This window comes from Nomascus leucogenys, chromosome X (genome assembly GCF_006542625.1).
Source record: "Nomascus leucogenys isolate Asia chromosome X, Asia_NLE_v1, whole genome shotgun sequence".
Classification (NCBI taxonomy): domain Eukaryota; kingdom Metazoa; phylum Chordata; class Mammalia; order Primates; family Hylobatidae; genus Nomascus; species Nomascus leucogenys.
In genome coordinates, this window is record NC_044406.1 from 17,051,935 (window position 1) to 17,066,653 (window position 14,719).

At 49.1% G+C, this 14,719-nt stretch overlaps 1 protein-coding gene across 1 annotated transcript in view; it reads right to left on the reverse strand.

Moving 5' to 3' along the window:
• Window positions 1-256: 256 nt before the first annotated feature.
• Window positions 257-14,719, reverse strand: part of RS1 (retinoschisin 1) — a 32,835-nt gene continuing 18,372 nt past the window's right edge. The window contains exons 4-6 of the mRNA XM_003261113.2: window positions 7,791-7,932; window positions 4,749-4,944; window positions 257-2,495 (exon numbers count right to left, since the gene is read on the reverse strand). Of these exons, the coding sequence (XP_003261161.1) occupies window positions 2,343-2,495; window positions 4,749-4,944; window positions 7,791-7,932 (491 nt within the window). The 3' untranslated portion in view covers window positions 257-2,342. The remainder of the gene's footprint in view (window positions 2,496-4,748; window positions 4,945-7,790; window positions 7,933-14,719) is intronic.

Consider the following 14,719-nt stretch of genomic DNA (forward strand, 5'->3'; position numbering starts at 1 on the left):
CCAAGATAAATGAAAACACACATCCACACAAAAACTTATACACAAATGTTCATAGCAGCATTATTCATAATAGCTAAAGAGTGGAAACCCAAATATCCATCAATGGATGAATGGATAAGTAACAATGTGCTCTTGACATGATACTGAACAATGATGTTCAGCAATAAAAAGGAGTGACGTAGTGATACACATGTTAAACGTGGATGAACTTTAAAACACTATGTCAAGTGAAAGAAGCCAGTCATGAAATACCACATACTATATGATTTCATTTATGTAAAACGTCCAGAATGGGCCAATCTATAGAGACGGTCGGTTTGCGGTTGCAGAGGGCTTGGGGTGGCCGATGGGTTGGGGAGTGATGGCTGATGGGTGCAGGATTTTTCTTTGGGGTGATAAATTTTCTAAAATTGATCTAGTGATAATGGTTGCACAACTCTGAATATACCAAAAGTAATCAAATTGTACACTTTAAATGGATACAAATTGTATGTGAACTGAATCTCAATAAAGCCGTGATAAAAGTTTCCAACATGAACACTTATTTGGAAAGACTTTCTCCCTGCCTCACTGTTTCCTCCTCTCCTTTTTCCCTGAACTGCACTCTCTCGACTCCTGTGTTTGATGTGCCCTTAACTCTTAGGATACTGCCATTTTGTCTGACAGTCCATGTCGTGACCAAAGTTAATTCACCTTTCCAAATAAGGGTCTCTGTTCAGGCATTTCTATCCAAAATAGATTTGTCCTGTGTCCTAAGGCCAGGGATAGGTCCCCCCCCCACCCACCCCCAACACCCTGTGTGATATGTTTATATTTGAGAGAAGATTGGGCAGGGAAAAGCATTTTCCGAAGTTCAAGCATACAGCATAGGGACTAGAAAGACGCTGGGTTGGATATAAAATAATTGAGCCCCCAAAGCATCAAGAAGGATGCTTGGAGCTTTTAGAAGGCTGCCTGTTCACAGAAAAGGTGGATGTGTTCTCCAGGACTGTGTTAGCGCGAGTCTAGTCACTTGCCTTGGCGTTTGAAAATGAAAAGTAACTCGGAAATGAGCTGCTAGCAAAGGCCACCCTGTGTCTGTGGCCAGGACAGTCTTTAGAGCAGCCTCGTCCTCTGATTCCACCACTTCCTCTCCATATACCTCTCCTGCCCCTCCCCCGTGTTAACAGCCTCTCCCAGGAAGGGGCCTGGAAACTCAGGCTGGGCTCTAAGTGGCCAAAGAGGCCTCCCAATCTAAGGCGCCGCCTCCAGGAACGGAAAGCCAGGCCCACTCCTTCCCAGAGAGCTTTTCAGGAGCAGGCGCAGTCTGCGTATTGCAAGGCAGGGGGTGGAGGGCGAGAAGCTTTCAGGGAAAAAGCTACGTGGTCCTTTTTAAGATGTGAGGCCTTCCCACTTCCTGCGAAGCATGTAGCCAGCTAATGAGCCTCCTCTGAGTAGCCAGTGGTAGCTCCTGGGCCAGCTGTTCTCGAACTCTGTTTGGTTTGCTAGGAAATGGTAGCCCTAGGTAAAGGGCAATTGTACTGTGTTGTGGTCATTTGGGGTCCCTACATATACTTAGATGTGCAGCCTGTCCTGTATGATCACCTAAATGGTGACCACAGACACGGGGAATTTGCTGGAATGGATTGCATAATGGAGCTGTGTGTATTGGGCACCCTGGTCCCTCCCCATTCCCTGTGTTCATGAGGGTGGAAGCCCAGATCCGCCTCGAAGGTGAGAACTGCGAGCAGAGGAAACTCCCCTACCTTGGGCTTTTGGTCATTTGTCACGTATAGCCTCTCAGGGCACCAGGATTCTCACCCACCACACTCATCCCTGCCACTCAGTCACCCTTGAGACCCTCAGCTGCCCCCCCGGGGCTCTGAAGTCCTCTTTGGCGATGATTTAGTGGAAACTTAACCAGGAGGAACTGCTCCCTTCTACATTCAAAGCCAGGCTTTAGGAAACTGTATATTTCTGTCTTGAATGTGGTAAAGCAAAGGAATTTTCAAATTATCAGGGCTGCTTTGTGTTCCCCTGAGACTGCACCTTTCACAGTATCACTGAGACAGAAAATGAGCAGAAAATTACCCCTGCTACTTAGGCTTTTGTAAGAAAAGTCGTTTCGGGGACATTTTCTTTGTTCTGACTTTCTCTGGCCCTGAGTGGGGAATGAGTTCATTTTTATTTCATTGACATCAGAAAGCTATATGTTAAAAAAAAAAAAAAATTATCTACCCAGCACTGCAGTTAAAATTGCTTTGCAAAATATAGCCCTGTCCATCTCGGTGGTGTGTGAGGGGGTCCCCTACGGCCCGCTCTGTGCCGGTGACCCCCTGGCAGGCGCCAAGCTGAGGCAGGCATCAGGCACACTTGCTGACGCACTCCAGCAGCTCCATCCGGATGGCAATGCGGACGTGCCAGCCCAGCGGGATGAGGCGGATGAAGCGGGAGATGATGGGGGGCCGCAGCAGGTTCTGAACCGTGGAGGTGCGATCCGAGTTGCCATAGAAGACCTAGAGAGAGGAAATCCTGTCACCATCACATCGGGGAGGGAAAAGGAAGAAGGGTTCCTTTCTGGAGCTAGCCCCAACTTTTAACAATGGAAATGATTAGGAAGTGGTTAAAGCACAGAGAGTTTGCGGGTGCCCCCCAAAATCTGACTTTGAGTGATTGTCATCACACCTACATGCTTGGGACATCTGGAACTGCACCATCCATTAGGGTGGCCACTAGCCAATATGTCTGTTTACACTTCAATTAATTAAAATTAGATAAAAATTCAGTTCCTCAGTCACATGGGCCACATTTCAAGTGGCCGCCATATTGGACAGTGCAGATGTAAACATTTCCATCATCACAGAAAGTTCTATTGGAGGGTGCTGCTAGAAAATGCCACTTGACTCATCGCTTTTGAGTTTTTATCCTTTGCATTTTGACATTTTGAAAAGGCCCACATCACACTTACATGTTCCAAAGGTATCCAAAGTAGGGCTCAAGTGAAAACCCGTGCTTGGCTCAGGAGTTGTAAGCCAGAACCTAAATGTGTGTTCCTACTTTGATACAAGTGATGAGTACCTTTTCAACTTGGAAAATGTTTTTTCAAAAAGACATAAAAACTTGGCCAGGCGCAGTGGCTCATGCCTGTAATCCCAGCACTTTGGGAGGCGGAGGCGGACGGATCGTTTCAGGTCAGGAGTTTGAGACCAGCCTGGCCAACACACAGTGAAACCCCGTCTCTACTAAAAATACAAAAAAAATTAGCCAGGCGCAGTGGCTGGTGCCTGTAATCCCAGCTACTCTGGAGGCTGAGGCAGGAGAATTACTTGAACCCGGGAGGCGGAGGTTGCACTGAGCTGAGATCACACCATTGCACTCCAGCCTGGGCAACAGAGCGAGACTCCATCTCAAAACAAAACAAAAAGACATAAAAACTCGAAGGAAGATTCTGGAAAGGGGAGGGTGGTGCCAGAGTAAAGAGAAAGGGGGTTTGCTTAGTGTTTTTAAGGATGTAACATAAAAACATGCTGTGGGTGTTTGACGCTATTTCCAAAGAAATCACTCTTTGCCCTCTTACCAAAGTCATGGTGCTCTGCCTGATGCCACTAGGACGTTTCATTTCCTTCTGGGATTATCTCCTGAAAATATCTGGCTGTTGCATTTGGTCCCATCCATCCACAAAACGGGAAGGGCCTGGTCTGCCATGTTCTTGCCTTTCTCCGCAGTGGCACCGCCCCACACTGCCCTGTCTATTGCAGTTTGTTTTTGAGCCTATTCAAGTCAGGAGCCAGGTGAAGAGAGGGGAGGGTGGAACAGGCTCCACCAGATTGCACAAGTGCAGGGGTGAAGTGCCTCTTTGCAAAGAACCTTCAAGGCCTTCAGAGGCACAGGGCTTGAAAAACTTCTCACGTCTTTTGGAGAAGCCAGCTAATAAGAATAAAAATGAAATTAAATGTCCAGGTATCAAGATGGTTTTTCCTATTGTGTTCAAACTCCTTGACACAACCCATGAACGTCTTGCTGTACAAATTGTTATCAGAGACTTACAAAGCCTTCTGAATCTCAGCTGTACATGTCTACTTAACCTGATTAAATGTTGAAATTAGCCTGGGGAACTCCTTACTCTTAGGCAAAGGGATGTTTAACATTTCCAAAGAGCTAGTGAGTTTTTAATTCATTTTTATTCATAGCAAATATATATGTATATATAGTCAGAAGTCTACTGTGTTTAGTCTACGGTGAAGAAGACTTCGGTCTCAATCCACAAAGATTAATAGGTTGTAGAGTTGCCCAAAGGTTTAAGTTCCTCTGTGTTCGTGCTGGTGAAGTCCTTTTAACCATTTAGCTAATGGGTAACTTGCTAGATTCTCAAAAGTCTCCCCTCTGTCAGTCTCAAACAATAGGAGAGGCCACATCTATATAAATGGATGATTCTCTACCCACATCAATAACATCAGACCATACCCATGAAGCAAAGCGCATTCAATGATCCAGTGAGTTGAAATAGTCCAAACGGTCAGTCTTAAGAATTCAGGCAACTGCATACTGATGTGGATGCACTTAAGAGTAGCACTCATTTGCCAACAAACTGTGCTGGGCACCAAAGCAAGCCCAGGAAAGAGAGCACAGCACATTGTGGGGAAAGTACACATGATCCACCGTGCTGTGGAGTTGGTGCTCTGACAGAGGGCAGTGACAGGAGCGCAGGGACCGGAGGGGAAGTCCCAGAGAGTGTGAGCCGAAGTTGGTTTGGGATAAGCCCAACTTACCCGGTTGTTTCCAGTCTGGTCCTTATAGTAAATCCAGTTCAGGCGCTCATCGGTCCTGTACTGCACGCTGTACTTGGTCATCCACTCATCGATGTCACAGCGCCCCTGGGTGAGGATCCCTGAAATCACTTTGATCTCCTTCAGATCTATCTGTAACCACTGGCTACTGTCCTGGAACTTGGAGAGCCAGGCGCACCTGCCGAGAACATACTGAGTCACCGGGAGACTTCCCCTGTGCATGTCTGCAAAAAGCCAGCAGGTGCTGGCTCTCGAGGGGATGCCAGCATCCAAAGAGCCCCCTGCCAAGCTCGGGCAGTCTGGGCTGCAGTCTGAGCCTTGTCTCCTAGGAATGTCCAGCTTCTGTTATGCTTAACTTGCATCTCATTCTCCCTCTCCCTGCATCTCCACCTCCCAAGAAAAAATTTCCAGATTCGACTAATTTGTCAAAGAAATGCCTCAGAGTGTGGCTGAAATTGCCTTTGGGAGTGGTTGAACATGTCTGCCTGCAAAGCATGCAGGTGTGGGCCGGGGGCGGTGGCTCACGCTTGTAATCCCAGCACTTTGGGAGGCCGAGGCGGGTGGATCACGAGGTCAGGAGACCGAGACCACGATGAAACCCCGTCTCTACTAAAAATACAAAAAATTAGCCGGGCGTGGTGGCGGGCGCCTGTAGTCCCAGCTACTCAGAGAGGCTGAGGCAGGAGAATGGCGTGAACCCGGGAGGCGGAGCTTGCAGTGAGCCGAGATTGCGCCACTGCACTCCAGCCTGGGCAACAGAGCGAGACTCCATCTCAAAAAAAAACAAAAAACAAAAAACAAAAAAAAAACATGCAGGTGCATGGCTGTTAGACCACCAGCCCCTGCCCTCTGCTTGAGACTCCCGGGGTGAACCTTTCTGCGCATTTCACTCTCTTCACACCTATTTGTGTTTCCCTCGGATGGTGACATTCCTGCCTCGTGCAGAGCACTGACCCATGTGGATCTAGAAGGGCTTTGGACAAGTGTCAAGCCAGATAACTGTTGAAGCAACTAAGTTGTTTTTTTAGCTACATTCCTCATAAATTGTGGAAACCTATAGTAGTTCCCCCCGCTGCCTCCGTTTTTCCTTTTAGTGTGTATTTTAATTAGCTTTGTAGGACTTAAGCCCTGGGCCACCTTCTCTTCTTTTTCCAGACTTACCCCTTGGGTGGCTCCTGACTTTTCGCTTCTATCCCAGACCTTTTCTAAATCCCAAATCCAGAGAGTTCAGTTGCCAGCTAGAGGACTTCTGTATGCCTCTCAGCATCTCAGATGAAACACGTCCCAATGTGAGCCCCTAAATGCCCCCACCCCACCCTGCTTTCAGACCCCACGTCTCTGAGTTAACCCCATCCTCGCATGCGTCCATGCCGGCCACCTGAGAACCATCCTGGGCCCCTCCTCTCCACCTCCAGCGCCCAATCCATCTATTGGCTCCATCTCCAAGTGCCTCAAATTCCTCTATTTCTGTCGGTCCCCCCCTTTCTTGCCACACCTCAGCTACTCTCCCTGGATTGCTCTGGCCCCACAGGAACCAGAGAACTTTTCTTAAAACACAAATGTGCTTGCAATACTCTTCGACTTAAAATCTTTATCCGGCAGAGTCTGCTAATTATCACCCGATACTCCCTTCCCATCCTCATTTGGTAATAGAACCCCTGAGTTTCATCTGGGCAAATGGCCATCTGGCTAAGATGGCATTTCCTAGTCTCCCTTGCAACTAGGTGGGGCCCCCTAACCAAACTCTGGTCAGTGGGATGTGGGCAGAAGTGGCCAGTAGAATATGTTTGTGTTCTTAAAGGCAAATCATGTGCACTCTGCTGCTCTTTTGTTTCTCCCCACTAACTAGAATGTGGATGTGATGGCAGAAGATGGAGACACCATTCTGGACCCCAAGATAGACGTTTCATGTTAAGGACGACAGAACAACAAGGTAGAGTCTGGGCCCCTCATGCCATCAAGCTGCCATAACGACCCTAGACTACTGAATGAAACTTTTTTTTCTTTCTGAGACAGAGTCTTGCTCTGTCGCCCAGGCTGGTGTGCAGTGGCGCACAATCTCGGCTCACTGCAACCTCCGCCTCCCAGGTTCAAGCGATTCTCCTGCCTCAGCCTCCCAAGTAGCTGGGATTATAGCCACCTGCCACCATGCCCGGCTAATTTTTGTATTTTTAGTAGAGATGAGGTTTCACCATGTTGGCTAAGCTGGTCTTGAACTCCTGACCTCAGGTAATCTGCCCACCTCGGCCTCCCAAAGTGCTAGGATTACAGGCGTAAGCCACTGTGCCTGGCTGATGAATGAAACTTTTAAGTGAGCAAGAAACACACTTCTACATTAAGTCACTGTACTTTGGTGCTCTTTGTTACAACAGCACAAACCTGTATGCTAACTAATACGCACTCAGGGTCCTCCCATTATCCCTATAGTACGGACCACAGTCATTAACGTGGCTTCTAAGGTCCTGCACCATCTGACCTCTGCTTGCCTCTCCACCTTGTCTCACTTGTGCTTCAGCCTTGCTGCCCTGCTCATGTCCCCCATCCACACCCTGGAGGTATCATCCCAACTCAGGGCTTTTGCACCTGCTGTACCCCACGCCTCTTCCCCTCCCTCACCTGGCCAACTTCAAGTCACAGGTCAAATACGTTTTCCTTAGCCTTCCCTGGCTGCATGGATGAGGTCTTTCTTCCTTCATCTCTCCCCCAGCACTCATAAGTACATTCTGTGTCATTTGTTTATTAGAGAGGTCTATATTTTTTTTCTTTTTTGAGACAGGGTCTCACTCTGTCACCCAGGCTGTAGTGCAGTGGTGTGATCTCGGCTCACTGTAACCTCTGCTTCCCAGGTTCAAGCAATTCTCCTGCCTCAGCCTCCTGAGTAGCTGGGATTACAGACACGTGCCACCACGCCAGTTAATTTTTCTATTTTTAGTAGAGACAGGGTTTCACTGTGTTGGCCACGCTCGTAGAGAGGCCTATTTTTTTTTAAAAGCACATGAAAAAAAATCCCCGGGCCCTGCTTACCCAAAGCCTTGACTGTTGAGCCGGGCCTTGTTTGCAGTCCACGAGGAATACCAGCCCACATACTGCTCCGGGTTAGAGCAGGTGATCTGGTCCGGTGTGACCTCCCCTGACTCGAAACCCAGGGGCTTGTGATATGGGCATTCTGGGAAAGGAAAAAGAATTCACATTCACACATATCTCAATACTCAACAAGCACCAGGTGACTGAAATAACAAAACAAACCCATCTGCTTTGCGCTTCGGAGATGGAGAAGGCTTTACCTGTCTCTGTGGTTCACAATGAGTACAGCTGGGTCTTCAACGGTTCACTACTCATGCGAGAAAGGAAAGAAGGATGAAGTAAAGGAATTGCCATAGAGACTCATAGCCTTTGTAAAAGCAGAGGGAAGTGGCTCTATGGCAACTTCACAAGGGGTGTGTGGAATTTTGAGAAATACTTCACCTCCTCCACCAGCTTAGAGATCTAAAAACCAAGAGGTGCACAGTGAAATACCATATTTAAATGCCATACATCTTTATTTCCCCCATTAACACAGATTTAGCCATCCTGCCTGATGACGTCAGGTCTCTCGTTGTCCTTGGGCAGCAGATCATGCCAATTATAGGGACAAAACCGCAGTGAGAGGCAAGAAGGGCAATTACATATTGAGATATAGAGAATGACTTCCTACTTGTAAATTGCAGTTTTCTCACCAGTCTAATGAAAAAAAAATGGGTGAAATGTGCTTGGGGGACTGTTAAGTGAGAAACAGCTAAAAGGAACTGCTTTTTCCCAGTGGTAGTAGCCAAAGGTGGTTCTTCTGTGTTAATTGTCTCCCCCTTCCTCTCGTCTGTATGTCCCCTCACAGTAAAAACAGTATCGAGGCTGGGCGCGGTGGCTCATGCCTGTAATCCCAGCTACTCGGGAGGCTGAGGCAGGAGAATCGCTTGAACCGGGGAGGCGGAGGTTTCAGTGAGCCGAGGTGGTGCCTGCAGTAGCAGGCAGAGTGTTTGTTGAGTTAACCTGGTCGGAGGCTGCCAATTTTCAACCCAGTATTCATTCATTCTCCCCTTCTTCTTCTTCTTTTTTTTTTTTTTCTTTTGAGACAGGGTCTCGCCCTGCCCTAGGCTGTAGTGCAGTGTTGCTGTATCAGCCCACTGCAACCTCTGCCTCCTGGGCTCAAGCGATCCTCCCACCTCAGCCTCCTGAGTAGCTGGGACCACAGGTGCACACCACCACACCCAGCTAATTTTTGTATTTTTTGTAGAGACAAGATTTTGCCATGTTCCCCAGGCTGGTCTCGAACTCCTGGGCTCAAGGGATCCACCTGCCTCGGCCTCCCAAGGCACTGGGGATTACAGGTGTGAACCATCACACCCAGTCTCCCCTTCTTTTTGACTAAAGAGCTCTCCTTTTATTGGGAGCAGCAATGTAGCCAGCTGAATAAAGGGCCTTTCCCAGCCTCCTTTGCAGTTAGAAGTGCCCACGTGACATGACTTCTGACCAGTGAGATATAAAGACTGCCTGCTGGGATTTCTGGTCAGGTTTTGCTTGCCCCTTTTTTCTTCCTGTTGCCTAGGTCACATCTGATAGTTGGTGTGACAGTAACCATCTTGCGCCATGTGGGTAGGGCCAAGAGAACTGCAGAGGCCGAGTGCAGTGGCTCATGCCTGTAATCCCATTGCTTTGGGAGGATCACTTGAGCCCAGGAGTTCAAGACCAGCCTGGGGCAACATAGGGAGACCCCATCTCGTGGCTCACATCTGTAGTCCCAGCTACCGGGGAGGCTGAGGGAGGAGGATTGCTTGAGCCTAGGAGTCTGTGGCTGCAGTGAGCCATGATCACACCACTGCATTCCAGCCTGGGTGATAGACCCTGTCTCAAAAAAAAAAACAAAAAAAAAAACCAAAAAAAAACCTGCGGAGACCTCAGCCTTAATAACCTTAAGTATTATAACTCCCCACCCCTAATTTTTTTTTACCATGTGAGTTAAAACTCCTAAATCAATAAGCCAGTATTTAGGGGGTCTTGTACTTATAACCAAACCCAGTTCCTAACTGAATTTCTACAGAAAACAAATGGCAAATGTATTTTCCTTTTTTTGTTGGAGACCTGGTCTCGCTGTGTCGCACAGGCTGGAGTGCCGTGGCGCAGTCATAGCTCTCTACAACTCTAACTCCGGGCTCAAGCGATCCTCCCACCTCATTCTCCTAGTTTTCTGATGGTGAATGATAAACTGCAATTAAGGCAAATCATAGTATTTTCTCCATCTGTAAATTTGAGTTCAGGTTGAAGGGCTGAACGTATTTACTGAGGCACCATTACCTGTAACTGTAAAACAAGGGCTGAAGTCTCTGGAGAATTTTTCAAAAGCCAGTAAAATGGAATGAAACATGCTTGCAGAGATGGCCATGCCCTGTCCCCAGAGGCTAAAAACAGGCCAGCTTCAGACCCCTGGCCAGGGAGGCTTAACTTCCTTTCTGCCCCAATGCACCAAAGGAATAGGCCCGATCTCACTAGTATCTGCAGCTCTGTGGGGCGGAGGGTGAGGGCACAGAATTTGTAGTTTACTGAGTACTCAAGACTTTGGGAGTCTGTTATGATCATGTCAATTTCCGGGAGCGAGAAGAAGAGCACCTTGTGGGCCACTCAATCATGCCTTGTGTGGCGGGCGAATCATCAGGGAGCTTATTAAGAATGCAGTTTTCAGAACTCCACCCCAGAGCAACTGCATTTTTAACAAGCTCACTTTTGAAAGTGCACTTTGAAAACCTTGGCCTGCCAGGGAAGACATTCTGTGGGCTGGAGATCCTGAGGACTGAGTGCCTGTGGACTCGAGGGCTCCTCCACCCCCGCGACACCCCTCCAGCTGGGAAGACGAGCCCGAGCGATCAGGAGGAGGGGCACAAGGCCAGGTGGGTGGGCAAAATTCTAACCTAGGGTGTCTCTGAGGCCCCTCCACTTTGAGCATTTGATGACTGAACCTCCTTCCCCTCCCCCCTCCCCCAGCTCAGGGCCACTAGCTCTCAGAGAGTAGGCAGAGGGGAAGGGAAAAAGCCAGCACCACCTCTCCCAATCATCTTATTCTTGGCACTTTGCCCTTTTTCGTCTGTTTCCCCTTCACATCTCTTTTGCCATTTTTTCCCAAATAGCCCATCTAACACTTCAGAGCGGTCTGTAGCCCTGCAGGGGTACCTGGCCAGGGCCAATGCCCTTGACAGCCTGGGAGGGCCTGTCCAGGCAGCAGAGAATGTGTGGCTCACTCTGCGATCTAAAGACTCGTGTGTCCAGACGTGGATGCTGCACTTACTCCCCAGGGAAGGTGACGCTCTCACTGTCACCTTGGCTTCAGCTGGTCTCTGGGAGCCGATGCCTGACTCCCGGGCCCCAAGCTTCATTCCACTGCCCTCTGAATATGTTCCAGGAGAATACTTCCGCTGTGGTGACCCAAAGAAGCCTCACACTCCGTGTGTCCCAAACCAAGCCCTTCATGGTCCAACCTCCAGTCCTGCTCCCTATCCAGTACTCCAGGTCCGAGGCACTTCCATATTCCCGACACTCCAGGTCCGAGGCACTGATGCTTTCAGCTGCCCAACCCAGCAATCCGGTAAGCAGAGACTCTAGACCGGTGGGGCTCAGCCTGGGCTGCACCTCGGAATTGCCCGAGGAGCTGTAGAAATGCAGATTTTCAGGCCACACCCCCAGGGATTCTGACATCATTGGCCTGGGCATGGGAACAAAGCTGCAGGTGATTGTAATGGGTGGTCAAGGTCAAGCAGGCCTGCGTCCAGCCAATGACACCTGGGGTAGGGGCCCACCCTCTCAGCGTGAGCGCAGGCCAGTTGCTTAACCTCTCTGGGTCTCAGTCTCCTCATCTGTGAAATGGGGCATGATGTAGTACCTGTCTTCATAAAATTGCTGTAAGATTAAGTGAAACTGTTTGGAGATTGTAGAGTTCGTAGAGCACAGCATCTTGCCAAAAAGCAGCAGGTGCATGACATTGGTGGAGGTGAATTCGTGAGACTACATTGATACCTTCTTGAATTTTGCACGTTTTTCTGGCAAAGACTCAATAGGGAGGAAATCCATTGCCCCTCCATCCTACTCCGTTCGTCCCCATTACCCTCCCCGTCCCCCCACCACCGCACCCCCTGCCACACCCTCCAGAGAATGAGGCCAGCTTCATGTGACTAATGAATGGTTTCAGCTCTCCTTGCCCCAGGCAGGAGCAAGTTTGTGTGTGTGTGTGTGTGTGTGTGTGTGTGTGTGTGTGTGTGTGACAGAGAGAGAGAGAGAGAGACAGAGAGACAGACAGACAGAGAGACAGGGATGTGAGAGAGAAACTTGTCGACAGCATCCCTTAAGCTTATGGACCTGGAAGATCTAGGCCTCACCAGGAATTAGCGCATTGCCCAAGAGAAGGAGGTCACAGCCCCAGCTAAAGTAGCAGGGATGTGGTGAGGGCCTGAGTGCAGCGGAGAGGGACCTGATTCCCCTGAGGGGCTGGACTGGCATGGGTTTGGGAGCCCTAAGCTCTGGGCACGCTCAGAAAACTTGGGAACGTCCCTCAGACTCAGTATGGCTCAGAGGGAGAGGAGCCACCCGTGAGGCGTCTGCCTTCCAATGGGGCTGTGGCCAGCCTGCCCTCGGCAGCTCGTGGGGGCCTCATGTAGTCTAAATGGGGAGAAAAGACCTTCAAAAATCCTGTCTGCAGACTCCTCACAGGCCATTACAAGGGGGCACTCCGGCTGGATTTCTTCTAACATGGAAAAATAGAAAATGTGGCATTTCCCACACTGTGTGTGCCCTGAAGAAGAGCACACTCCAGTTCTCTTATTGTGATTTTTCCTGACTTCTTCTTCCCCTTTCCTCTTCCTTCTGTGGGCCTGGATGAGCTCTTTTCAGGTCCACATGTGGCCTGCAGGCTTTCCCTGAGGCCATCCCCTGCCATCCACACCCCTTCGCCTGGCCCCCCATGCCTCAGCCTTCAGATCTCTGCCCGCCCTGAGCTGGCTGAGGGGCCCCAGGTCTACCTCCCCAGCACCCTCCACACCTGTCACGCACCCCTCCTCCTCGGGCGTACTTCACTGCCATCTCCCCTTGCCTGCCTCCCTCCCCATTCTCCCCCTAGCTGAGCAGAATGTCCACAGGTGCTGGGCACTCTCTAGGTATTGACTGGACAGATGGACGGAGGGATGAATGAACACACACCGTCGCCCCATCTGGGGACAAGCATAGGAAATGGCATTTCGAAACAGACAGCAGAGGCCTCAGGGAAGAAGCAGACGCTGACTGTGACCTCTGGCCTAATCAAAAGAAACCATAAATCGAGTAGATGCTAGAAGGCAACATAAATAGTGTTGTGAAAGAATTAAGGGGATCCGGCCGGGCGCGGTGGCTCACGCCTGTAATCCCAGCACTTTGGGAGGCCGAGGTGGGCGGATCACAAGGTCAGGAGATCAAGACCATCCTGGCTAACACGGTGAAACCCCGTCTCTACTAAAAATACAAAAAATTAGCCGGGCATGGTGGCAGACGCCTGTAGTCCTAGCTACTCGGGAGGCTGAGGCAGGAGAACTGCGTGAATCCGGGAGGCGGAGCTTGCAGTGAGCCGAGATTGCGCCACTGCACTCCAGCCTGGGTGACAGAGCAAGACTCCATCTAAAAAAAAAAAAAAAAGAAAAAGAAAGAATTAAGGGGATCCTAGGCTGGGTGCAGTGGCTCATGCCTGTAATCCCAGCACTTTGGGAGGTCAAGGCAGGAGGATCACCTGAGGTCAGGGGTTCGAGACCAGCCTGGCCAACACGGTGAAACCCCATCTCTACTAAAAATACAAAAATTAGCCAAGTGCAGTGGTGGGCACCTGTAATCCCAGCTACTTGGGAGGCTGAGACAGGAGAATCGCTTGAACCCAGGAGGCAGAGGTTGCAGTGAGCCGAGATTGCACCACTGCACTCCAGCTTGGGCAACAGAGCCAGACTCCATTTAAAAAAAAAAAAAACTAAGGGGATCCTTATCAGACACACACAGAATATGACCTTCCCGAGTTTTCCACCTAGTGTCACTTTGTTGTTACAGCTATTAGACCTGTTTCTATACTCATTTCACCCTTAGGGAAAAGCCTACATCTTCTGGGGCTCAAATGGCTCTTCTGAGCCATGATGTGATCATGAGATAGATAAAGGCATATTTGCAATATGTTGCCAGCCCAAGGCTGTGTATATTTCATATTCTAGCCTTTTTACTTTAGTGGCTACTTTCTGAGTTTGTAGGCAGGCTTATAAAGAATGCAGATCTAAAGAAACACAGAATTCAGGGACTTTCTTAACACAAGATTCCAGACAGATGTGAATAGTGTTATGCATAGATATTAGACTTGAATATATGTGACAATATAGTAGAGTACAGAAGAAAATATGTAGGATAATATTTCTGGAAGAATGGATTATAAGCTCAAGCATCATATAGAATAGAAAATCTAGAATCAAAATGAACCATTAGCAAACCAGTGGATTTCTTGTACTTTTGATAATTTCCCTACCCTATTTTTTGCTCTCAGAGTGCCGGGGTAATCTTGGCTCAACGGTGGAAAAGACAGAGCTTTTAGTATTTTTAATAGCATTAAAGTGAAGATTAGGAGGCCAGAATGCATGTGGCCTTCTGCTCCATGGGGGGCCCGGGCATTAGTCAGAGTGCACCTGCTAGCACCTCCTGGCAGCTCTGAGTGACCCTGCTGTCCTTCTGTGCTTTCCAGGGTTCTCTTTCTTCGTGAGACAGGCTATGAGGGAAGCCCTGATTCACAGGGCCCAGGTAAACCAAGCTGCACTCTTGACATACCATGAGAATCTGTGGCACTGACAGGCAAGTGACTTCTGCAAGCCTGTGGCTGGTCCCAATGCCCTGAATCATCTCTCTCATGGAAGAACCAATTAACACCAATGAATCAACCA